We start from the raw sequence: 26,692 nt of genomic DNA, 5'->3' as shown, positions 1-26,692 counted from the left end.
TCATTGGTTACAATAATTAAATCTAAATCTCATGTATCCCTTAGAGCAAATATTGTGCTCTCTAGAGTAATGTCTGTATATGTATTTATTTATAAAATATTTTACCAGGGAGGATACATTGAGATTTATCTTGTTTTCAAATATGCCCCGGGCCCACAAACAATGTATTGTTACAAAAGGTTACAATATAATAGTAAAAATAAAAAATTATTTTAAAATACACATACATATTTTAACACAGAACAGGTAAGAAATACAATCAACCATGCTTACAGGTGCAATATGTACTGAGATGTTGAGAGCGATTTCTTAAAAGATTTTAGGTATGCATGATAATTCTATGCTGAAACACAGTATATTTACCTATATATGTGGAGATGAACTGTGAGATGTCAATCCCATATGCTAACAATGTGAGAATAGGCTTACAGAGATGAGATATTTGAAGGAGTCATGCATACCAGCACAAATGAAATGAGCTAGAATCAGTTCAGTTATCATAAATTAAAACTGTGCTTGTTCTAAAGTTTGTAATACATTTTCTCCATCTCCTGTTTCTCTGACCAGGTAACCCTTGTCACTGTAACCAACCCTGAATGCACCTTTCCCCTTTCTGCAATGTTCTGCTAGAAAAAGATTCAATAAAGTCCCAAGTGATTTTAAAACAAAGCTAATATTAAATCTTCATAAAATACGAAATTGGCAAGGAGAAGATCCATTAATGACCAGGACATCTCATTCTTAGAGGTCCTATTTGCACATGGAAAGACCTACTCATTCAGTATTATAGAAGGACCTGCAGAGCAGCTGAATGTGCATTAGGAGGACGTTTCTTGCTGAAACAGGCTCAGAATGATGTGAGTAAGGTAATGGTACAGATTGTCACTAGCTCATAAAGTATAAAAGAAATAAAAATACAATTGCCTAAATCAAATGTCCTTTTTTACTAGGTAACTTCAATTACATGCTTGTTTCGACAATGGGTCCAAACATTACAAAGAAGAAATAGGGCAAAGGAATGCAATGTACAAGCTTCTGAGGCCAACACCGAAGGTTCCTTCCAAACTTTCCAAGTCAATACAAAGTATTTAAAAACTGGGATACTGACAATTTAATACAAATGTATTAATGTCATCCATGCCAACATGTTATTCACTAAACCTGAGGTTAATCTTACAATAAAGTAGGTTACATTTAAAAATGAAGACTGAAGCAGGTTACATCTAAGATTACAAAATCCATTAGAATCAGATATGCTGTTATAATTTGTTAAAACTGTGTTCTGGATAGAGTTATCAAACCAATATCAAAAATAAACCATCCCAGAAGGGTTTTATGTATAACAGGCATAGATAATTGAAACAGTGCCTGATCTGGTATGAATCATAAACACAGCTTTAACTAGAAGCAGTGTAACTCCTCACAAATGCTGATAACATGTTACAAAGGAAGAGATGAAAGAAGTGGTGCTGAACGTGTGCAGTCAGGCCTTGCTGAACCTTATATTCACCAAGTGAAAAAAACTATTTATTTGTAGCACATTGTAGATCTGCTAGATCTGTTACCTTACACCACTCACCCTACATTTCTCCTGAAATAAATCTACATTATTTTCCTTACTTCTTTATCATCCGAGACCTATACCATAGCCTTAAGCTGCTAAAAAATAAAATAAACTATTAGAGTTTACCCCACTAAATCTCCCTAATAAATCTACTTCACTAATTCGTGAGTGCTCACCCAGTAATTCACACCTGACTAATATGGAAAAATACATTGGTTAAGGGCATAGGCCACAACTTCATTGAGTTCTTAAACATGTTAATTTGTTTATAAACATTCATCTCCTACAACCAAGTAAACAGATACCTGTGCTATAGCCCTATTAGCCATAGGCATTTTGCAGAGCATGTTTCCAGGCCCCAGATATCATCAGGTAGCCAATAATGAAAAAAAGCTTAATTCGAAGTAAATATACCACCCGATTTTTAAGGATTTGCACCAGAAAGCTACACATGCCAAGTGAAATTTGCAGTAGTAAAAATAAACACATTTAGCAATTACAGAGAATAGTGTTGTCTGGATGTTTAAATGTCATTACAAGATACAGCCAAGATGAACTTTCATTAAAATAATTAGAGGATGCACCGTTTTCCACTATCAGCCACATCTACCTAGCACTATATAGGATTATATAAGCAGCTCCTTACATACACACTGAGAAATACAGTAAAAGATCATTTTAGGTCATCCAAATATATAAACAAGGAAACAAAAACCAATAAAATAACTTTTTAAACCACTGTCCATGAAAAGAGTTTCTTCACAATGCAGAATTATTAGACACACAGAAGACCGCTACTATGAAAAGTAATTGGAGTTATTTGATCAAAGTGTGAGTGACAGCCCCAATCTAATTGATAAACCCCCTAAAATTAAATTGCATACCTGTGTGGCTTCGTATATGGACACGAAGGGTTCCATTACTTGCAAATTTCTGACCGCAATAAGGACAAATCTTCTCTTTCTCCCCTGTGTGAGTCTGCAATGAGATATTACATATTACACAGCTGTGCTAGGGATCATATATGGCCGGTATTCTTTATTGCATCAATTTTTATTTCTTGGAATATCCGCAACAGTCACAATAATTTTATTCAATAATAACATTCTTCATTCCATTGATATGAAGATAATTTATGATAGAAGCTAAAAATACTGCAGCAAGAATAAATACAGTATACATTTAATAAAAAAAATGTAAGTCTATGTCTAAAAAATACGGGATACCACATAACAATTGTGCAGCCTTGAAAAATAAACCTAAACCAAAACCTAGGTTTGGGAAGACCTAGGGAAGAAAATAAAAATCTGTTATAAGGCACAGCTTGGTTATTTTGTAATTCAGATTTTAATTCAGCACAATTTGAGTTTAGTAAATCGTCTTCTTTAAGTGATATATTTCTCTCTCCTCCTGCTTGCTTGCTGTGTGAGGAGGCAGGGCTTGGGGGCATTTATCTTTCTGTCCAGTTTTGGGTGAAAAAAGATCTGTAAACTGGCCAGTATAGCCTCCTCTCATGCTCACCCTCAGCGATAGTACAAAAGAAAAAGTGCACATGTTGGCAACCATGTTCACGGACGTATCTGTGTTTTGAGGTCTTGCATGTGTGGAAGTGATGATTGAGTGGGCTCTCACGTATGTGATGTACGTTAGAGGTGCTCGAGGGTGGTTCTGACACCTTTGGGGCCCCCAGTGCTTATTTGAGCCAAAACACAGTCCTGAGTTGGTAGAATATAAGATCATCTTTTATGGATCTAATCTATTCTGTATGTAATAATAATATGCTATAGGTGGGGCTCTGGACTGCACCAGGTGGGTATGGAAACATTGCCATTCCATTCTTGTTTACCGATTAATTAGATAAAGTCACATGGATATGGTTTTGTTTTTGTATTTTAAAGTGACATTTTTATTTCCTTTTTTTAATATGGATATATTTTAGTGGAATAATTTAGTACACATTAACTTCAAGTACTATTTTTTCAAAGTTAAAAAAACATGTAATTTCAAAAAACTGATAAAAAAAAAAATATATATATATATATATATATATATATATATATATATATATATATATATATATATATAAATAAACTACCTGTCAGTGCCTAATGTATTGGCTATGGAAGAACCCCTTCCGCTCCCGAAAATAACCCCCAAATACATTCCCATTTCCCACTAATTTACTCTTCATTGTCAAGTAGTGATGTCCCGAACTGTTCGCTGGCGAATAGTTCCTGGCGAACATCGCTTGTTCGCGTTCGCCACGGACGGCGAACACATGCGCTGTTCGGTCCGCCCCCTATTCGTCATCATTGAGTAAACTTTGACCCTGCCTGTACGTCACAGTCAGCAGACACATTCCAGCCAATCAGCAGCAGACCCTCCCTCCCAGACCCTTCCACGTCCTGGACAGCATCCATTTTACATTCATTGTAAAGCTGCATTCTTAGTGAGAGTAGGGACAGTGTAGCTGCTGCTGATTTGATAGGGAAATTGATAGCTGGGCTAGTGTATTCAGTGTCCACTACAGTCCTGAAGGACTCATCTGATCTCTGCTGTAAGGACAGCACCCCAAAAAAGCCCTTTTTAGAGCTAGAACATCAGTCTGCTTTTTTTTTTCTGTGTAATGTAATTGCAGTTGCCTGCCTGCCAGCCTGTGTGTCAGGCTCACAGCATATACTGTGCCCACTTGCCCAGTGCCACCACTCACTCACTGGTGTCACAATAGCTTGCATTTAAAAAAAAAAAAAACCTTTTTGGACTGTAATATAATAGCAATCAGTTTCCTTCACTAGTGTGCGTTTCAGGGCCTGCCCAGTGCCACCACTCACTCACTGGTGTCACAATAGCTTGCATTTAACAAAAAAAAACTCATATCTGGTGTAACAGTAGTTTTACATTTAAAAAAAAAATTAAAATTTTGACTGTAATAGATTGAATAGCAGTTAGTTGTCTCTCAGCCTGTGTGTCAGGCTCACAGCGTATACTGTGCCCACTTGCCCAGTGCCACCACTCATATCTGGTGTCACAATAGCTTGCATTTAACAAAAAAAAACACTTTTTGGACTGTAATATAATAGCAGTCAGTTTCCTTCACTAGTGTGCGTTTCAGGGCCTGCCAGGGCACAGTGTCACTCGAGTGCAACTCATATTTGGTGTAACAGTAGTGAACATTTAAAAAAAAAAAAAAAAATTGACTGTAATAGATTGAATAGCAGTTAGTTGTCTGCCAGCGTGTGTATCAGGCTCACAGCATATACTGTGCCCACTTGCCCAGTGCCACCACTCCTATCTGGTGGCATATTAGATTGCACGCGCAGTGCCCCAAATTTGAAGTAGGAGGACCGACCAAGCATCTTTTTCCATCTCCCGCTTCCTAAAATTGATGCCTTATATACACGTCCCCTGATAGGGGACGTAACAGGGATTAAACTGATAAGAATAGTACTACTTAACACACCACTCCTATCTGGTGGCACATTAGATTGCACGCGCAGTGCCCCAAATTTGAAGTAGGAGGACCGACCAAGCATCTTTTTCCATCTCCCGCTTCCTAAAATTGATGCCTTATATACACGTCCCCTGATAGGGGACGTAACAGGGATTACACTGATAAGAATAGTACTACTTAACACACTACTCCTATCTGGTGGCACGTTAGATTGCACGTGCAGTGCCCCAAATTTGAAGTAGGAGGACTGACCAAGCATCTTTTTCCATCTCCCGCTTTCTAAAATCGATGCCTTATATACACGTCCTCTGATAGGGGACGTAACAGGGATTGAACTGATAGGAATAGTACTACTTAACACTACTCCTATCTGGTGGCACATTTGATTGCACGCGCAGTGCTCCAAATTTGAAGTAGGAGGACCGACCAAGCATCTTTTTCCATCTCCCGCTTCCTAAAATCGATGCCTTATATACACGTCCTCTGATAGGGGACGTAACAGGGATTAAACTGATAAGAATAGTACTACTTAACTCACTACTCCTCTCTGGTGGCACATTAGATTGCACGCGCAGTGCCCCAAATTTGAAGTAGGAGGACCGACCAAGCATCTTTTTCCATCTCCCGCTTCCTGGGTGGAGGAAGAGAGACCTTCAATGACATCAGTGAGGCAAGGAACGGGACATGGCTAGCTTGGTATCTTGTGCAAATGGGGAGTTTGCAGTTGTGCAAATGGACTGTTTGCGGTTGTTTGCGGTGCGTTAAACGGGGAGTTTGGTCTGTCACTGTGAAGCGGGCGTAACCCTTACACTACCTGATCGATACAACATCATACCTGATGTTTTAAAGCACGTTATTCCAAACAATTTAGGAATGTTAGGGGATTTATGCCCTTTATGGATTAAAACCAGACTCTGCATCAACTATGTAATTTGCCATGGGAGTTTTGCCATGGATCCCCTCCGGCATGCCACAGTCCAGGTGTTAGTCCCCTTGAAACAACTTTTCCATCACTATTGTGGCCAGAAAGAGTCCCTGTGGGTTTTAAAATTTGCCTGCCCATTGAAGTCTATGGCGGTTCGCCCAGTTCGCGAACATTTGCGGAAGTTCGCGTTTGCGAACCGAAAATTTTATGTTCGCGACATCACTACTGAGAATGCATGCAATATATATATATATATATATATATATATATATATATATATAAAATGGTGGGAAATGAAGACTTTTCCCCAATGTTTAATCCTTGAGTACCAGAATGGTGACAAAGCATTCCAATGTACTTTGGACTATTATGTTTTGCTGTAAAATGTAACCACAAGGTAAAAATTCAGATATTTTTTTCAACTCAACTATGACAACATTATGGTATTTTATACTAAATTTTGAATTTGGTTTTTAGTTTATTTTACTTTTATGTTTAGTGGATAAACAACTACATATTACACATAAACAGCAAATAGATTTCAGAGATTCACTGTACTAAAAATGATTTTACCAAAAAATCTGAAATCTGGGTGTAAAATGTCTTATTGTATTGGTTGCAATCTTTGTTGATGGTATGATAGAGGTACCACACATGAACAAATACTAATGAAGTATTAAAAACAAATAATTTCCCTATGTAAAAAACACACTTTTATACAAGAATACTTAAGCCCATACTCCCTTTGTTCCATATTAAGTTAGCCATGTGCTACCAAAGGGATGCTACAAGCATGTGTGTACATTAAGAACAATCACCATTAGCTCATTGTCTTCCTCTCTCTTAACACTTACTTTTTTATGGCTCTTTAGTACTGAAGGGGTTACAAAGGCTTTGTCACATAGATCACATTTATACTTCTTGTGTCCATCATGTACTACTTGAATATGAACGTTTAATGTGTCCTTCCTTTTGAATGTAGCATCACAATGATCACATTTAAAAGTGCGTTCACCTTAAAGAAAAAACAAAACAAAACAATGAGATAAGAAACATCTAGATATCAAATTGGTTAGTCAAAACAGACCTGAGAGAGACATTCTTTAACAAAATAGCAAATCCTACACTATTCAGTACATTTAAACGCACATGGGATTTATTCACTAAATTTTGGAGATGGCATATTTAAATAGTAAAACTGTAATGCGTCCCAGCTCAATTATTTTGCTAATTCAACTGTTATGGCCTTTACGTTTGTTCAAGTCACTATCTTCAAGTGCATGGAACTTAAAATCCCTATGTCATTACTATACTTGAACTGACTTGGGCGAGTCGTTTACCATACATTACAAGGTAGTCTGTTTGGAGATTTCACATAACACTGTCTAAATGATCTTCAGTATACCACCTTAATCTTTAACCCCTTAAAGGGACACTCCAGGCACCCAGACCACTTCTGCTCATTGGAGTGGTCTGGGTGCCAACTCCCACTACCCTTAACCCTGCAAGTGTAATTATTGCAGTTTTTTATAAACTGCAATAATTACCTTGCAGGGTTAAGTCCTCCCCTACTGGCTGTCTACTAGACAGCCACTAGAGGTCACTTCCTGCATCATAGCACAGATTATCTGTGCTAGAGCGTCGCTGGACGTCCTCACGCTGTGTGAGTACCTCCAGCGTCGCTCTATTCCCCATAGGGAAGCATTGAAATTAATTTTCAATGCTTTCCTATGGGGTGTGCCAATGCGCATGCACGGCATTGCCGCGCATGCGCATTAGGTCTCCTCGGCCGGTGGGCGGGATCAGTCTCGCCCACCGGCCGACGGAGGAAGAAGGAGGAGCGGCGGGGGAGGAGCAGGCAGCGACGTGGGACATGTCGCTGCCTGAGGTAAGTGACTGAAGGGGTTTTTACCCCTTCAGTAACCGGGGATTGGGGGGTGGGAGGGAGAGGGACCCTCCAGTGCCAGGAAAACAAATTGTTTTCCTGGCACTGGAGTTTCCCTTTAAGGACACATGACATGTGTGACATGTCATGATTCCCTTTTATTCCAGAAGTTTGGTCCTTAAGGGGTTCATGGATATTCTGCAGGCTCTCTTGCACATTTCGATCTAATTCCAATTTCCCGTGTTTCCTCACCTCCTCTAGTACCTGGAAATTACATTCTTAGCTTATTTAATGTACTGTCAATATATGTAAAACACCAACTCGGATCACTAGGCAATGTCCTGTCTGGAAGAATAGCTACATAAGCACCCATGAGCTCCATGTTGGTAACTCTAGAGATTCCTACACATTTATTACATTTACGTAATAGAATCAGATTAAATACTTTAATCCAAGTTATAAAAAAGAGATGAAAAAAATGCTTATAATATATAATTTGACACAAGTAATTGTGTTTGATTATAAACAGTGTGATAACATGAATGTCTCAGGGGTGTGAAAAGGGTTAATGGAGGCCAGATGGGTGACAGGTTCCAACGTGAAAAATGTGTCTGTGTCCTGTTTGAGATCCACTGAGGATTTACTTGTGTATGAAATAGAAGACCTTTTCTTACTCTTAGGTCTCTGTAGTTTTAACATAATAAATACACAGTCCCCTTAGATACTTCATAGTGTTTAACTTTGCTCATCAAAAGTTCTTATTTATTTCTAGTGAGTTAAATAACATGTCTCTCTCTATTACGCTGCTGGACACATGCATTAAACAGTGAGGTTTGTTACATACTTTGATGACTACATGTAAAAGGCACAAAGTAATTAAGTTTACTGGTGAATTTACACCATAGAAGTAAACAAAATATAACACCTTTAATGTAAATATTCCCAAGTACATCTATAACACTTTACAAGCCCTATAGAATTTTAATGTCCATGTTATATATAGTATCAAATATAATACAAGTAATATAAATATAAACACACACACACACACACACACACTTACTCTGCACATTCATGCAATAAATAAATGAACACATTAAATACAAGTGTCATCTTCAAGATGCTACTAGCTTGTTTTTATCAGTTAAAATTATTTCAGCTTTTTCCCCCTTTTCTAGAGACAGTAATTAACAGATTGTCAATAAGTGTGTTGGCTGAAAACAAATTCTTTCTTATAGAGGCCCTAGCTTTAGCAGGGTAAATAATATACTAACAAAAATGTTGCTATGCTAATTACACTAGCAGGAAAAACAATAACCAAATATGTGATACAGCTTAACTTCCTTTCAGATGTATGCAGAATTTTATTACAACCAGGATCAAAGTTTTGATGTTCATGGACATCTGTACCAAGAACATGACAAAGACATGACAAAGGTGACATTGACCATAAACCGGTTGATGCTGTACAGTATGGGACAAATAAACCCTCAATTTATTTAAAAGAATCTGGAAATAAATAACATTTTATGATGTCTGTGCGTTGATAAATAAACTTTGATATTAAAAATAGACTATGCGAACCTATGTATCTTAGTGACAATTACCTACCCTTTCTTGTTTCTGTGCTGTGTCTTTGGAAAGCCCCTACAGTCCCTGAGCAGTATCTTCACGGTCACTGTTTAAACCCCCTGTGACCTCTACTCTGCTGCCAGCATTTTAATTTAAATCTCCCATTAAGTAAAGGAGGTAGTTCAAGCAGCCACTTCCATTTTTGAGTTCTCACTTTAGTGAATAATCATGACTGTTTATCTCCTAAGCTCTTCTCCTGGCATATCAGTAAATGGATAGAGTCGGTTTTAACAAAAGATAGGCTTCTGCTCTGCAGTTTAAATGGACAATAGTTGTTCTGCTGAGTATAGTCAGTCCCTGACACATTTTTGCTGTAAACACTGCCTTTTCAGAGATAAGGCAGTGTTTACATTTCTCCATAGAGAAACCTTCAGTTGCCACTCCTCAGCTCTGTATGGAGACGCTGAAATTTGTCCATAGAGATGCATTGATTCAATACATCTCTATGGGGAGATGCTGATTATCCAAGTCGGCATTTGGTTTAGCCCCTGCCACGGCTCTTTGCTGATCTCAGACAACCCAATGCTTTTCCTATGGGAAAGTAATGGATTGGCTGAGATTATCAATTCTGATGATGTCAGCCAAGCAGGCAGATCAGGGTCAGGGCAGTGCAGTGCTGAAGGACCGGTACAGAACTGGAAATAAGGTAAGTTTTCTTAGCTTTTATGGGAGACAAGCCACGTAAATGGTGGTTTTAACACTACAGGGTCTAGAATACATGTTTGTATTCCTGATCCATAAGTGTTCCTCGAATTCCTATTATCTTGGACAGACTGGGATAATTATGTAAGATTAAAGAAACAGAATTTTAGAAAATACATAAATAACATACATGATACATCAAGCTGTAGCATATATTGTAGGAATAGTGTAATATTGTGATTATGGAGATGTTCATAAACAACTTAATCTTCATTTGTTTGTTTTTTTCTATAATGTCTTTAAAACCCCTCAATTTCATTATTTTCCCATAGCACATGTTTCACTCGCCTCTTTATAAATACTTTCTTAAACTTTCTTAAAACAGGAGTAATCTCTGAGCATTGTTCCATTGGAAATAGCTCCTAAGAAACTGTGTATTTGTTGGTTCCAGCTACAGAAACCATAACACGAGGTCTGTTTTGATAGTTATTTGTAGGGCAGCAAATAAATGTATTTATAGGTTACAATTATGGGAAAAAGACAATATTAAATAAGTAACTGCAGAATTATTTGTTTTAATTATGATTATTAAAAAGGGAAGGTTCCCAATATTTTCTTATTTTATTTCCCACTGGCACGTTGAGATACAAATTATTATTCTTGTCAGACTGCCATTTCCTAACATAGCCTTGACTTTTGAAGATACTACTAATGCGAAGAGTTTTGGCATATTTCTAAATATGAATTTTAAGAAAAAAGCCTGCCCTGTAATTTTTCTGACATTCTTTCTAACATAGTATATTTATATAGTCATTACAGCATTCCTTTTTTTTAATGAAAAATGCAACAAACTTCTAATTACATATTATTCATACAGAGACACTATGTTCACATGCCTCCCAATATTTCAAATGGACATTGAGGAACATTTTCATTTTACAAGTATGAGTGGGGGTATTTTTGAGAAATTTAAGTTGACTTACTAAAAATGTATGCAACTAAAATGTAGTTTAAAATAAGAACAATCTATTTTATCTTAAGACTAATTTTGAAATTCATTTTAGGTTAGACATATTACTGTGAGTATTATGGCAGTGAATTTCGGACACACAAAAAATATTGATCTCCTACAAAAGGGACATTAGGATAGAAAAGATAGATCGCTTTGGTCCCAAAATAGGGATTCTTAGGAGGTATAAATTCAGCATTGATAGGGATGATATGAGTGCAGATTTAAGCATCAAGGCCATAATGAAAAATAGCGCAGAAAAGAAGGAAGCCGAGAGGCATAGGTGCCAATTGTCAGGGCCCAAATGTGAAATTACGCTGATGGTAAGACACTGCCCAGACACTCCTGCCCCGTAACAACTTTAGGAGATTGTACCTTTGAACTACATTAGAAAAATACATTCTAAATAACTTCTGAATCATTTTAAAATAATGACTGGTGTGGTATGCAATTTTCTATTGCCATTATTTAAATAAAATGTGACTTTGCCATTAAATCCCCCAACAAAAATACTAGTATGTCAAGACACTTCTAGTTTAACATGCAAATGTCCAAGGTTCAAAGTGTGTATACACTAGTAGAGGATATACCCTGTTATATCATTCAAATGTTTTTAAATTTTATAACATGACAGGAGGCTTCGTATTTGCTTAAGTCTCTCTTTACTAGAACTCCACAGCAGCACAGAAAAAACAACCAATCAGAAAAAAGTTAGGTACTATAAAACTCCTCTCCCCATGCTTCATTTCCTCTTTCTTTGCTGCTCTGCAGACAGTACAGGTCAGAGTACCACTGCCTCCTGCTTATAGTGGGTGGCTTTGGGATTTTATTGCTTATATTCAGTATTTTAGATTCTATTTTGTAGGTTGCTGGTATTTTGTCATAGATATATTTCTCTTCAGTAATCCGTTTATTTATTTATTTTCATGTGAGATTTTATTCTCAGGTATTTACTTTTTCTGCCCTTGCTGGATTTGTTCCAATCATGCTGTTTTATATCTTATGTGTTTTCTTTGTCCCTGCAACTTCGCTGTAGTTCCCTATATATTTGTGGGGGGTCTTTGGGGTCCTTACTGTTCTTTTCTTGGACTTGTGCCCCCCCCCCCCCCTGTCCGTTTTCCCTTGGATAATGTATCCTCATTTTTAATGCTATGTGCTTCCGCCTTTTCCTGGCGGTGTGTGTGCCGCTCGGGGGCTTCAGGAGGCTTACTTCATCTGCCTCCTTCGACCCCCGAGCTCCGGGACCGCGGATTTCATCTCCGGCGGTCCCATGTACTTTGCCGGCCGCGGGGGTACTCGTGTGCGCTCCCGAAGTACCCAGCGGCCGGATCTTCTTTCCCTCGTGGCCGCTCTCCGCGGCCGCCTCCGCCCGCGGACCTCGTGTGTCCGACCGGGCGGGGGAGAGTCCGACCGGGAGAGAGTGCACCTGCTCTCGGCCCCTCCCCCGTCGGTACACTTCATTACTTGGCACGTTGGAGGTCTGCCTCCACCCGTTTCAGTTACCATGCTGCATGTCAGTTTGTTTTTTTCATTAGGTGACTGCATACAGCTTGTGTTTGCACCTTCTGTTTAAGGGACAATGTAGTGACAGTTTTCCCATGAGATTTTATGTCCAGGTTGATGTATGTATATGTGGGTGTATGTTTTTGGTATATATGTAGATTTGTGTGTGTGCATGTGTGTATAGATGTATAGATTTAGATTTATTTTACTGGGTTGGAGTACATGCCTATAGGCAGTATCCATGTACTGCTCTGTCTGTGGCACAGGCTTTTTCTGTTTTTTGTCGCTGTGGGCGTACTCCATACGCTTACTTCCTATGGGAGCCTGTACCCTACATGCACCATAGCTACTGTGTCAGGGCCGACGCCTGGCCCATTATCGCATGGTGGACCAGGACCTATTATGTCGCTCAATTTGCTGTGTGTCTGGCTGACAGGGTATATCGCAGATTACTGCGAGTTCTGCTATCAGGATATATACGATTACTGCGACTTACAGGTTTATTGGAAACTCAGTTCAGGTCTCTGTACATGGCGTACACGGCGCCAGCTATTCTAGGATTCGTGTGCTTCTCAGTATATATTTTTCTGGCCCAGTTATGAGGAATCAGATGAGTCTACTCTGGTATGGATTCCCTGTCCACGGCACATATAAGCATGCCTGGACCGGGCTCTGACTACCTGGTATGGGAGACCGGTCTACGCTGTTACTATACATGGTTACAAAGGTGATATGATGGTAACCTATGATGATGCTAAGAAATGTCAAACGGACCTGTGTGGGCATGTGCATACCGATTCCCAGTTTAAGGAGAGTATCGCTCAGCGTATCTTACATTCATTGACATGAGGGTCACTGGGACAACTTCCGCTTAAACCCACTACAGCTGGCATTCCACTGTTTGCCTGCTGGGCATTTAGGGGCTGCCAGTCCCGGTTCGGGTTACTCACACGGCACCACGATGTCTAAGGGTTGGTGTATAAGGGTCCTATGTCACAGGATGCCATGAGGATGTACTATTTTTAGGGACCTCTACCCGAACTCAGAGGCCCCCGTTACTCGTTCAATACACTTTGTAAAGCGCTACGGAACTGGAAGGCGCTATATAAATACATGATAATAATAATATACTGGTAATACACCACCCATTGATTGGCCTGCTATGTCTGTGCCCATAAGATTGGCCTGCTATTTCTGTGCCCATAAGATTGGCCTGCTATGTCTGTGCCCATAAGATTGGCCTGCTATGTCTGTGCCCATAAGATTGGCCTGCTATGTCTGTGCCCATAAGATTGGCCTGCTATGTCTGTGCCCATAAGAACGGCCTGCTATGTCTGTGCCCATAAGAACGGCCTGCTATGTCTGTGCCCATAAGAACGGTCTGCTATGTCTGTGCCCATAAGAACGGCCTGCTATGTCTGTGCCCATAAGAACGGCCTGCTATGTCTGTGCCCATAAGAACGGCCTGCTATGTCTGTGCCCATAAGAACGGCCTGCTATGTCTGTGCCCATAAGAAAGGCCTACCATGTATGTGCCCATTAAAACGGCCTGCTATGTCTGTGCCCATTAAACGGCTTGTCATGCCTGTGCCCATTAAAACGGCCTGCTAGGTCTGTGCCCATTTAAACGGCCTGCTCGGTCCGTGCCCATTTAAACGGCCTGCTATGTCTGTGCCCCATTGAATGGCCTGCTAGGTCGGTACCTACTTGAATGCCCTGCTATGTCCGTGCCTATTTGTTTGGCTAGCCATTCTGTGTCCGTTCCTTTGGCCTACTCATGGGCCTGCACTATTGGTACCGAACCCCCTTTTGGCCGCAGGCCTGGGGGAATATCACTGAGGAAACCCCAGTGGCCGACAGTGACATGGAGATAGGCAGGTGTCCAGACCAACACCATTGCCATAATGTTCAAGTGGACACCAGTTTACCGCCATCTGAATATGGTGGGAAGGGTGAAGGCCCTAAACCTCATGCCTGTAGGTCAAGTTTCTTATAAGACCCCGGACACACCCACGGTTTACTCCAAACCGGCGACGGCACGTCTCCAAGGACCGATACCCAGACCCTTCAGGAGATAGCGTGTTTTTCCTTGTCTTTGCCAGCTACTCCGTATCTGCCTCCCGGAATCCTTATAGGTGTCGGTAGTTTTTTTCCCACGTTGGTTTCGCTCCTGGCCCTGTCCAGTGGGATTTACTTTTGTCACCTTCCGGCCTGCTATTTGCCTTCTATCTGAGATAGAATTGGTGCTTCTTTCTCTTATCTTCGTTAATTGTTGCCTTTGTTTTTTCATGACTTCCTTTTCCTTTTTGCTCGGGTCGTCGCGAGGCCTGATTTGACCTCCTCCGACCTCCCGGGCACTCGTGGATTGCGGAGAACGTCTCCAGCTTTCCTCAGACTACCAATGGTCTACCTGGACCCCGCGCGCGCGCACGGGATCCGGATAGTCGGTTGATAGTTTTCCATCGTTGTTTCCGAAGATTGCCCTCAGCCTTATGCTGACATTTATAAGAGGTGTGCCCTGCAGTTTAGTCACCTTGAGTCTCTAGGGACTCTAGTTTGCATCACAGGAGGGTGCGGCCCTCCATCACCTCGATCCGAGTAGATTTATTTTCAGGAACAGAGGACGTATCCCTCTCATATACAGAACCAGATACTGATTTGTTTTAGAGGGCGCAACCCCTCCCTCGACCTCAACCAGATACTGGACTGGATACAGAGGACAGGTGGGAGGACACATTCTCATAGAGAGAACCGGTCACAGAGGTAGACTCTGCTGTTGGTTATTAGGGTGCGGCCCACTCGGGCTAGCACCCGGTCGTGTTGCGGTATGCGATCTCATTAGTAGAGAGTGCGGCTCTCTCATACACTCGACGCCCCATTTGTTCATCACACAGGCTTGTACCTGTGCAAGTCTTTGAGGACTGCATAGACGGGCGTCCCTCCTGCATTCAATTAGAGCTAACATCCATGCTACGGACTTCGTTCTAGAGGACTGCCTGGTCATGCGATATATACATTTTTAGACGGGATCCCTCTATTCTATCTCCGGTAATGGACCTATTGGATCCTGACCACTGTAACACGCGAGAAATACTCACAGAGGTATAACGGGGGGAGACTCCCACTTATTTACGCACGCTCCTGGAGATGGTGCGGCTAAAGGATGGTCCTCCGGTATTACGAGTGTGCAGTTTTTTTGGTATATTCTGCACGATATAATACAGAGAATTTCTTTCTGTTTTGGATATCCAGTCCATTACGAACAAACTGCAAGACAGTTCTCCCATGTCAGGAGATACGGAGGCCTTCATGGAGCAAAGGGGCACTGCCTTGCTCGGGTGACAAGATTAAGGAGGACTGTTACCTGATCTGAAGGTAAAACTGTACATATTGACAACATGGTGAGACCTTGGGTTAAGATGGCAGGACTGCCCTGTCTCCTCGGAGCGCGTACCTGGTGGACATGGTTCGGAGATGGAGGACCCTCCGTCTCTGCTCTATTTATCCCTAACGGGAGCCGTTTGGTTGGATTCGCGCTAACCTACTTTTCACCTACTGTCGAGGAGACATACGAGACTTTAGGGAGGTGCCTGATGTGCCCCGACTCCTACACAGACATCTTTCACTCTTGGACGAGGGCATTTTCTGGATGGAAATCTGCGTTCCGGTTTGCTTTTCCCATATCACTATTCCCAGAGTAGTCGACCACCGTTTCCTCCACACAAGTTCAGTTCGGAACCTTGAATGGACGTTCTTTGGAGTCTTTTCTCTGCTGTGTCCGAGGATTGCACAGTCCATTTGGAATATTGGGATCACTTAGAATACGGCTGGTTTGGCCACACTCTTGCCTGCATTATGAATTTATTCTCGGATGAGACATCTCACCGGGTAAGACAGGAAGGAATGGAAGATCCTCCTCGGTTTGCTGTTGCGATTTTGGTGGTGGACTTAGGCGCATTCCTTGAGATTGGAGATCTACCTGCAGGGCCGCATCACCGAATGACCCTGGCACGATCGGAGAAGTCGCCTTACGGATCATGAGTTAAGACATGGTGGCTGTTTCTTCTCGCGACCCTAAGTCCGAGATTGACCTTTGATATGACATCTCTACGGGAATATGACTAATAGGTCAGCTGGCCGGCTCATCAACCGACCGCTAGGAAACGGGTCGCAACACCACGTACAATGGATTTACCAGCGGATGGTACTTTTTTTCCGTATTTGAGATGCTTCGTCGGCTGGCATCTTCTTTGATCCGTCTGCTGTCGTTTATCGTACTCGGAATATCCAATTAGGATTACTCTGATATTTCCTGGAATTGATACCAGCGACACAAACAGCGTTGGATTGGTGAACTGAGCTTTGAAACAGCAAATACGAAGCCTCCTGTCATGTTATAAAATTGTAGATTATGCTAGCTTTAGTGTACCTATAATCTTAATTTTATTAATGACAGGAGGCGAGTATTTCCCACCCATTCTTGCCCCTCCCTTGTTTTATGTTATAGTTTGGATTATCAGGTACGTATGCAACTCTGTTTGTTGTCTCTGCTACCTCTCACTTGTTTCTTATGTCTGTTTTTTCATAAGTAGGTTGGGATATCTACATATTAAGGTTAATTTGGTTGCTACATTGGGTACCTGCATGTTTATTTAGAGTACATTTCATTGGATAATCAACCTGTTCGATTCTGTTTTTTCTCTCGTTTCAGTTTACAGTCCCTCAACACTATCTAGTTTGACGGTTACTCTCGGATGGTGGACGTCGTTATTTCATCGTATCTAGGACTTCGTTTCTTCCCCATGATGTTCTCTGCCTTTTATTCTGTTTTGTCGCAGCTTGAAAGAGGAAATGAAGCATGGGGAGAGGAGTTTTATAGTACCTAACTTTTTTCTGATTGGTTGTTTTTTCTGTGCTGCTGTGGAGTTCTAGTAAAGAGAGACTTAAGCAAATACTCGCCTCCTGTCATTAATAAAATTAAGATTATAGGTACACTAAAGCTAGCATAATCTACAATTGTACAGCATTATTTATATTTTTTCCCCCTGTAATTTATAATTTTACCAGCCACTGGAGGACCACTTAAATGTTAAAAAATGAGAAGGATAGCTCCTCTCAGGTTAGCAGAACAGGACATATACACATAGAAATGACCAATAAAGTAGGCACTTACTGTTATGTATCAGAAGGTGTCTCTGCAAAGAGAATGGTGTGCGGAACAGTGCTTTGCATTCCTCGCACTGGAAGGGTCTCTCTTCAGAATGGGTCTGTATGAGGGGGAAACCATCACAGTGAATGACAGTGGCAATCAGTTAGGACTAATTCGAATAATTCTATTAAATCATACTAAAACAGGATTGCCAAAAACTATTAAAAAACATTGAATCAAAAAGCCTGAACATATAACTGGTGCATAGGTATTAATAAAAGCACATTCTACAAGTACAGTGTGGTAAACAAAGCTCAGTATCTCATGAACACAAATACATGCATTTATACTTATTTCACAAAGAACACCAACGGGTCATTCAAATGTTATTCATTTGTATTTTTGTCTCTCCTAAATTCTACTGGATAATATTTTTATTCACATGGTGTGTACTGTCTCTATAAATCCACAGAGAGGTTTACATTTTTCACTTTACAAAACAACTGATCCAGCTTTGGCAGTTGATGTTATTCTGCTAAATATTCTATGGAGTTGGCATAGAGTGGGTTCATGAAATAAATAAGGAGGGTATTGATTACTTGCTCCAGACACTAAATCATAATTATTCTCTGTAATATGCAAAAGCCCCAATTATCATTTAAATAGACCATCTAACCAGACCAATTCTCATTTAAAGAGACCACTAGAATCATTACAGCTTAATGTAGTGGTTCTGGGGAAAAGAGTTGGTCCCTGCAGGTCGAGCAGTGTAAGCACTGCTTTTTTTTTTTTTTTTTTTTTTACTTTAGCAGCCACTAGAGGGTTTTCCTGGTGAAAAGAGTTGGTCCCTGCAGGTCGAGCAGTGTAAGCACTGCTTTTTTTTTTTTTTTTTTTACTTTAGCAGGGTTTTCCTGGTTGTGGTCCTGCAATCTTTTTTAAATTAGGCCTCTACGACATTATTTGTTTCCACGTTTCTCTGAATGGAGACGTCAAATGTTGCACACAGAGATGCATTGAATGATGAGGACATGCGGATTGTCAGAGCACACTAAACCCCAGCGCTTCATTCTTCACTATGGGGAATCATTGGATTGCCTAAGATCATCAGTACTGATTATTCCCGAAAGGGAGGAGTGGTGGCTACACGGACATGTAAAAACATGTTTGTATTCCTAATGTCAGAGTTTTGCTTTAGTAAAGAATGTATGGATAGTTTTATAAACAATAGAGTATGTCTCACAGCTGGCATAAAACTTGCAGCAATGCTATTCTTGTCCTAAACTCTTGATAACAATACCTCCCAACATAGGAGGTATGAAATCGGGATGGATATGGGTGGATCTTAAGGGGGCATTCCAACGATTAAATTTGCATCTCTGACATCACACACACAACAGACCCACAGAAGGGGACATGCAAAGTATGCTGGCCAGCTCCCCTAAGTGCTGAGCATCCGAGTGTTCTTAGCATAGAACAAGCAAGTCTGATGAGTACTATATGGTCTTGGGACAGTTCCATGTTATCTACAAAAGCCAGGGAACAAACCCAGGATGCGGGGACTGGAGCCCAACATTGCACTGCTAGATATAGGAAAACTGTAATGCCTTTTAATCTGCGTCAGTTTAAGTCCCAACATGTAAGCACTTTATCCCGTTTTAGTAAACATTACTGCTTTTATCACCATTTAGCCTTCTCTTGTCCTTATGTTTTTGTGTTCACATTATAGAACCAAGATAGTGCTGTGGCACGGATGGGAACTGCAGTCATCTAGTGGAAAACTGAAGTTTCATTGAAAGATCTGGGGTTCTTTTTTTCTCCTATCAAGGAGTAGGTACAACAAATGCAATCATACAGCGGAGTCTAGGCTGTGTCTTATGATTGGTCAGTACTTTCTTTCTTCCTTTTTATCAATAGGAGTTGTTCATCCACTTATCCACATATTAACTAGTTTATTTTTTTTATACAGAATTGTAGTATTTCAGTCTGCACTATTTGTATATTTTATATATGTGACATTAGATAAAAAAAGATGGCCTGCTTATACAATTTGTAAGCCCCCCCCCCTCCCCCCATGACATTACCAGCAGTGCACCATAATATTATAAGGTGTTTAACTGCACACTTGGTGGCTCTAGGCAAGAACTTCCTTTATATAAAAAAAACAATTTAAAAAAATATGAGCCTGTGTGCAAAAGGGATTCATGATCATAATAATCACCATAATCACATACTGCAGAATGTAAAAAGAATGTCTGCATTTTAGTATAATACCCACACACAGTAAATACCGTTCAATCCTAGCGTTAAAATTAATGTGTTAAAAAAATCTTCAACAATTGTTATTAATCCCTGCAATGCTAATGAATTAAGAGCACGCATTAATTTCACCCCCAGCCACAGCTGTAGGAATGGTATGATCCATTGAAACTTAATTTACTATTTAGAATTAGTTGGAGAGCTGCCATTTTCATCACAATTGCAGACATTAAGCGAGTGCAATTAGTTCACAGCACAGAAATCCATTTATCTGCAGGTTGGTAATTATTCCTGGAATATGAAAATGAATGGCTTTGTGTGAGGATTTCATTGACTAAATTTAGTTTTCATTGTAAATGAAAGTAAAAACATGTATATGCAATTTTGGGAAGGTTGAGGTTTATTAGGTTCACAAGAATATTATTTTCTGTCTAACTTGAGATTTTGCCTTTTTTTGCTGAAAGCAGCAAGTTGAGTTGTTTGTAAAGGACCCACCTAAGAGGTTTGTCTTGATGTTGGCAGGTGAGCTTACACTTCTATGGCCATGTCAGTTTTACTAAACTAACTGTTATTTAAATGTACATAGGGATTTGGGATAGTAGGTAGCTAAATATCCGTGGTTCATGTACATCTCATGAACTTCTAAACCATGTACAAAATACTCATTAATTTGGGAGTGGATATCTACTCGCAAAGTCTAAATGTTTACTCACTAATGTCTACTGCCAAGTAGAAATGTTGAGCCCTGTATACCCGCAGCATATGTTTGGGATTTATAAATAATAATAGTAATAACCACCATATTTTTCTATGACAGTTGGACCTCTTCATATGACTGTAGGAAAAAGTCACTTAGCATAGGAATACAACATTTAATTTAGTCAACTAATGCCTAAACACATTTACAATAGTATAAAGACCCACTCCTTTGAGATTTATTTCAGTTGGATCACTGTTAAAATAAAAACAAAAATTCTAACTATAATTAAACAGAAATAATTGGGTGAAAAATAGGCAAGTTTTGGGAGGTGAAGAGGAACTTTCTCTACTAAAGGAGGACACTTCCGAGATATGTACTTGCATGACAATTAAGATGGTGTTAATATAGTTAACAACTTGTCATACAATATAGAGGGCTAAAATATTTGATACTGTTCTATACAATCTGTTCAAGATTTGTTAATTGATAGCTGGTATGTATATCGGGACAGGGTTAAAATATCAGTAAGGTGCTTTGTGCTTCTGAAATGTTTAAAAGGATCAGTTTTCCTTAAACAAATTATAACTAATTTACACCTTGAAAGGCATGTGTGCCGTTTCTATAAGTTAACATGTTTGGAAGAAACCCAATCAATTCGCTGTAAGTGTATCCAGATTCCAGTTGGGCTAGAAAACATTCTGTAGGTTTGTGTACAGTGCACACATTAACGAATGCTTCACTTAAAGAGCTTTCTGTCTTACGAATAACACTAACATGGACATGATTTATGACTATTGCTATGAAAGATGAATCAAACAATCATATATTTCCCATATGGTATACAGCACGATCCAATGACGAAACTTGAACCAATTCCATATCACAGACAAAAGCAAAGCTCTGCATACCAGAAATTAAACTACCCACATCATTTTATGCAGACCTATCTTTAGACAGCTGTTGGATATGTTGCAAACAACCAGTGTACAAAGCAATAGACAGATACAGGCTACACGAGAAAACAATTATCATCCGTCATAAGCAAGTTACAGAAATTACCACATACAACGGTCCATTTATTATCCACATGGGAACTTATGCATTATAACGAGGGCAATAAAGAGGTACACCGTAGGTTTAGGAAATGGCAAATGGATTTTTAATGAGGATCAAAGCAAATGAGAGAAAAAATAACATGGATGGAAATTAATTGGATGTGCGGAACAGATCTAAATTGTGTAACTGCATCTTTAGTGGCTCTAGGCAAAAAAACTTCCTTTATAAAAAAAAAAAAATATGAGTCTGTATGCAAAAAGTATTGATGATGTGCACTTTGAAATCATCCATGTAACCATAATAATGCTTGGATTTAGTTTGCATAATATAAACAAAAATTCAAAAACAGCCAATGTGTAGGTCAAACAAAGTATTATTTTAAATGTAGCCATTTCATTTATGGGATTAGCTGGATCACATTTTCCCCAGAGCAATACATCATCACTGTGTATGTACTGATACTAGATTTCTAATTGATACTTTCTCTTTATCCTGTAGTAAAATTGCTTACATTATGTTTTGGTTATTTTTACATACCCAATAAACTAGCTATGACTTGTTGACATGTTTACTTTAAATCAGGGTTCGAGAGAAGTAATACTTCCCTCAAGACTTGGCTGTCAGAGCACTCTCATTGCAGAAACAGTGAACCCTGCAAACTATTTCCGCATGGATGCTCCGACCTTCCATCAGGAGGTGCTCCGTGTGAAGGATGGACACCGCTGAATTTACCAATTTAATCTCTGAAGTCGAAAGACACATGCAACACTCCAGGACAATGAAGGTAAGTTTATTCATGGGTTCACCACCTCAAGAAAAAATGTGCAACGTTTCGGCTCAGCAGAGCCTTAATCATGCATCATTTAGCATGATTAAGGCTCTGCTGAGCTGAAATGTCGCACATTTTTTCTTGTGAGGTGGTGAACCCACGAATAAACTTACCTTCATTGTCCTGGAGTGTTGCATGTGTCTTTCAACTTCCGAGAGCACTCTCATTGGTCATCTTACTAGCCAACCAATCAGAGCACTCCTACTTATATTGCAAAGTGTGGGGAATGTTTCCACCCTTTGCGGTAGCTGTAATAGCGTGGGGAAGTTTCAGTCTGCAGCAAGCCCTCCATGCAAAAAGATGGATTATGTTTCATTGCTGTGCAGTTTTTATTTTTCTCAGGATTTCTTTTTTCAGGCCATTTTTTTTAATTTTATTTTTTATTTTAAACTGCTCCATTCTGGATTTTATTTTGGCCTTTTTTGGGGCTCAAGATAAGATGAATTAGAATAAAGACAACTTGGTAAGTATATATATTTTTTTCAACATGTATTAGTTTAATTACATTCCCACTATTATTCGGATGAGGGGGGTAGGTAATGTTAATTTATTTTTATTGGGGGTCAATAGGGGATTGAGGAAATTGCTCTTTATATCACCTATGGGTGAGGCCAGAAGGGGAAATATTACTATTATTATTATGGCCCCCACCACTATTATTAGAGCCCCGTGCTAAAAGGTGGGGCCAAGGGGAATACTAGGTTCTCTTCTTTGAATATAACAATAGGCACAACCTGATGCCCATGGAACCTTTTCTAGCAACTGGGTACCAATGACTGCCTAGTCACTAGATATAAACATTTAGTAGATATGGAGGTAAAATACTTCCATTATAGTAATATGAAGGCATTATTGACCCCCAAAGGATTTTGAATGACTGATGTAATAAAAAAAAAAAAACTATTTTCAATGTGGTAGCTGTCTAGCAAACACAGACCTGCTGCCATACAATTAACCACTGCTCCGCCAAGAGGTTTTTTGTTTTTGTTTATCTATATGCTCGCTGTCTGCTAGTGCTGCCAGCGGGCATATAGTTCAGATTCTTTTTTTAATCTGGGCCTGGATTTGAATCTTCCAAGCCTGGATTTAATTAATTTGGTTCAGATTTCAGCCGCCTGGTGGCGTTTTGTCCAGCTGAAATCCAGATTAAACTAAGGCCGATTCATATCTGTAGATCGTTCTGTCTACATTCCCTAAATGTTACAGCTCTGTGGAATACGTTGGCAATTTATAAAAATGTCATAAATAGTAATGATGATAATAATAAAAACAGTTATGAACTCTAGGCGGATGCAATCATGCAATTGAATGGAATACATACTGATATAGTGCTTATAAAATTGAGCTGTAACAAATAAAATAACACGTATGCAGTCCTGCCAGTTAATTCAATGTTAATAAGCAACCGGTATGTTGAAGATAGACAGTCCACTTAATTGAAATTATGAAGTGTATAAAACAAACAAAAAGTATAGGTGATTATATAGGTGTGTTTGTGGGGTGGGAGTTGTGTTTTCCTTTTTTCCCCATGATCGCGTTTTACCTTTTTATGATTCTTGTAAACATTTCTGTGGGCAAATCCCTTTCCACAGAGCTTGCACTGGTAAGGTTTGTCTTCGCTGTGTATAATTTTGTGTGCGGTCACTTGATCAAGTCGTTTGAAGGACTTACAGCAAACCTCACAGGTGTAGGGGCGCTTTTCTGTAGAAAATGATTGGGGACATTTAATCTCCTGTTATTTTAGGGGAAGTAGAAGATGAAAAGCAAATAAAGTCATCTCCGCAGAGATTGTTGCATTTAAGTCAGTCCAAATAAGATTTAACCATAAAAAAAACCCTTTATGGCAGTTCATAAAGGATGAGCATTTGAAAATACTGTATCTAGACATTCTTCGCAATAATCTTTCAAAACTCCAAATTGTGTTAATTGGCTTAAATCAAAAGAAGAAATGACTTCAAAGAAGGTTAGTTTCAAGATTATGAATTTGAAGACATGCAAGGCTTTTTATGGTAAATAAAACTAATCAAAAGTCTTTAACGCTCCAAAATATTTTTCTATAATCCCAAGAAGTGCAAATATGACAAAAATTACTTGCATGACTAAATATCCGATTACAAAAAAAAAATACCCAGATTTGGAATAAGAACATGTGAACATCTCACAAGCTTGCTAATGGGATTTTTAATTGATCTTCAATAACACTTTCAACAACGGATCTATTAAATGTCCAAAATTGTTGGGGGGAAAAATAACACTTTTTTTGGCTCAAATGTTATTTTGTCCTCTTTCAAATCTAAGATGGTAGTGAGCTATTCTTCACATTTAAGCGGTTTGGTTTTTCCCATGATGCTCAGCCAGCCTGTAGACTAGCTGTGCATCATCGGAATAGTAGTTCACAACTATCTAGGGTGTCAAGTTTAGCCACTTCTGATGTAATCAATTACAAGTGCATGCAGAGTTAATATTTTTTACCTGAGTGGGTTATCATATGCCGTCTAAGTTGGTTTGCTGAAATAAATTTCTTGTCACAATCCTGACACTCAAAGATTTCATGAACCTGCAAAATGAGTGTTTAATGATAATTAAGTATGTGTTTTCTCACTCTGCAAGTATTTAATGCTGACACATTCTCTGTACTCAAAGATGTGTCTTCTCAGCTTATTTAGAACATATCTATTTCAAGGACACATCATCTAAAATTGTATTATCACTGAATAAATGATTATATGAAAATTACAAAGAAGAAAAAAAGCTAGACATAATCACATTAATAACATGTGTGACATCACCAGCCTTACTGATGGCTACAACTGCAATACTTATATGTATGAAATAAATAGTCTCATAAGAGTGCCAGAGGTCTTGTTGTTCTACTAGACTACATATGAGGTGAAAATGTAATTCATGCTCTAATTAACCGCTTAAGGACCAAAAGTTAGGTTAATCCCTTTATTTGGTAAACTGTAATACTTATGGTGTTTAAATGGTTAAATTGTGATATTTTTATATTGATTATGCAGTGTAGAACAAACAAGAAGGTACGTAATACTAAATATATCTGTGATACATAGTTACATAGCTGTCTAGGTAAAAAAAAAAAAAAAAAAGGCTTAAGTCCATCAAGTTTAACCTTAAAACGCATTGTTCATACGGTTTAATGAAAAGAAAGCAAAAAAAAACTACTATTTACTGTAACAAATCCTACAAAATAATCAGAAAACATTGATTTGCTTTGTTGCACAGCTTTTTAACTTCAAAGAGTTTTTTCCGCAAGAGATAGAGCCAAGGATTCCTCTGATTCACTGAATTAACTTGCTCAGTCGGGATGATTGAGTGTATATGTGTGTGCACGTCATTGTGTCTGCTTGGGGTGTATGCTTACTCGTGTTCTCAAAGGTTTTCTTAATGCCTGTATTGCCTGTAGTGAACCCTCCACTAAAAATGTTTTAACTATCTAGTAGACATGCCTTTAAAGGAAACATGTATGAATTTTTATCAGCATGTTTTCTTTGTGAGTATTTGAAAAAACAGCATGCAAAAGCTGCAGACCTATTGTCTGCAGCCTTTGCAAGCCCTCCCCACTTTCACAAACATGGATTTTCAGTCTGTGCCAGGGAATTGAGAAGCCTCTATGCTAGAGCCAGAAGCACATGTGGTTTTCCGGTGCTTCTCAATAACCTCAAACTCTCTAGCCCAAGCACACCTGCCACTTCTACTAGCTTTCTGGAACTAACAGGAGCGGAAGAAATCCTTCCTGACTATCTGAGTGACAGATGGGGAGGTGTTTCAGCATTGATTATCTACTGAAATAGGCACTGCACTTCAAGAACACAGGAAAGTTTATTAGTTGACTAATAAAAAACAAATGCTACAAAATGAACACTGTAAATAACGGTAAATGCATAATCTTAATTTTATATAGAAAAAATAGAACTATAATAGTTATTTAAAAGGACACTCAATTGTAGAAAGAGGAGGGCAAATAGTAGATCACTAGATATTGCAGAGCTTCATCTTCCATTACGCTTTGTCCTTCTATAGGCTCTTGTATGCAGTTGCTGTTCTATAATATGGGGGCTCTACCTTTTGCT

At 39.2% G+C, this 26,692-nt stretch overlaps 1 protein-coding gene across 2 annotated transcripts in view; it reads right to left on the bottom strand.

The window, feature by feature from the left end:
* The window catches only part of PRDM5 (PR/SET domain 5), a 196,704-nt gene that overhangs the window by 80,053 nt on the left and 89,959 nt on the right, over nt 1–26,692 (bottom strand). The window contains exons 9-13 of one of the 2 annotated variants that reach the window (XM_063460038.1): nt 25,074–25,158; nt 24,145–24,302; nt 17,785–17,878; nt 6,795–6,955; nt 2,449–2,542 (exon numbers count right to left, since the gene is read on the bottom strand). In XM_063460038.1, the coding sequence (XP_063316108.1) occupies nt 2,449–2,542; nt 6,795–6,955; nt 17,785–17,878; nt 24,145–24,302; nt 25,074–25,158 (592 nt within the window). The remainder of the gene's footprint in view (nt 1–2,448; nt 2,543–6,794; nt 6,956–17,784; nt 17,879–24,144; nt 24,303–25,073; nt 25,159–26,692) is intronic. The other variant, XM_063460039.1, reaches the window with a different exon arrangement.

The sequence above is a fragment of the Pelobates fuscus genome, chromosome 6 (genome assembly GCF_036172605.1).
Source record: "Pelobates fuscus isolate aPelFus1 chromosome 6, aPelFus1.pri, whole genome shotgun sequence".
In the NCBI taxonomy this organism is placed as follows: domain Eukaryota; kingdom Metazoa; phylum Chordata; class Amphibia; order Anura; family Pelobatidae; genus Pelobates; species Pelobates fuscus.
This window is presented reverse-complemented; position numbering and strand designations above follow the sequence as displayed.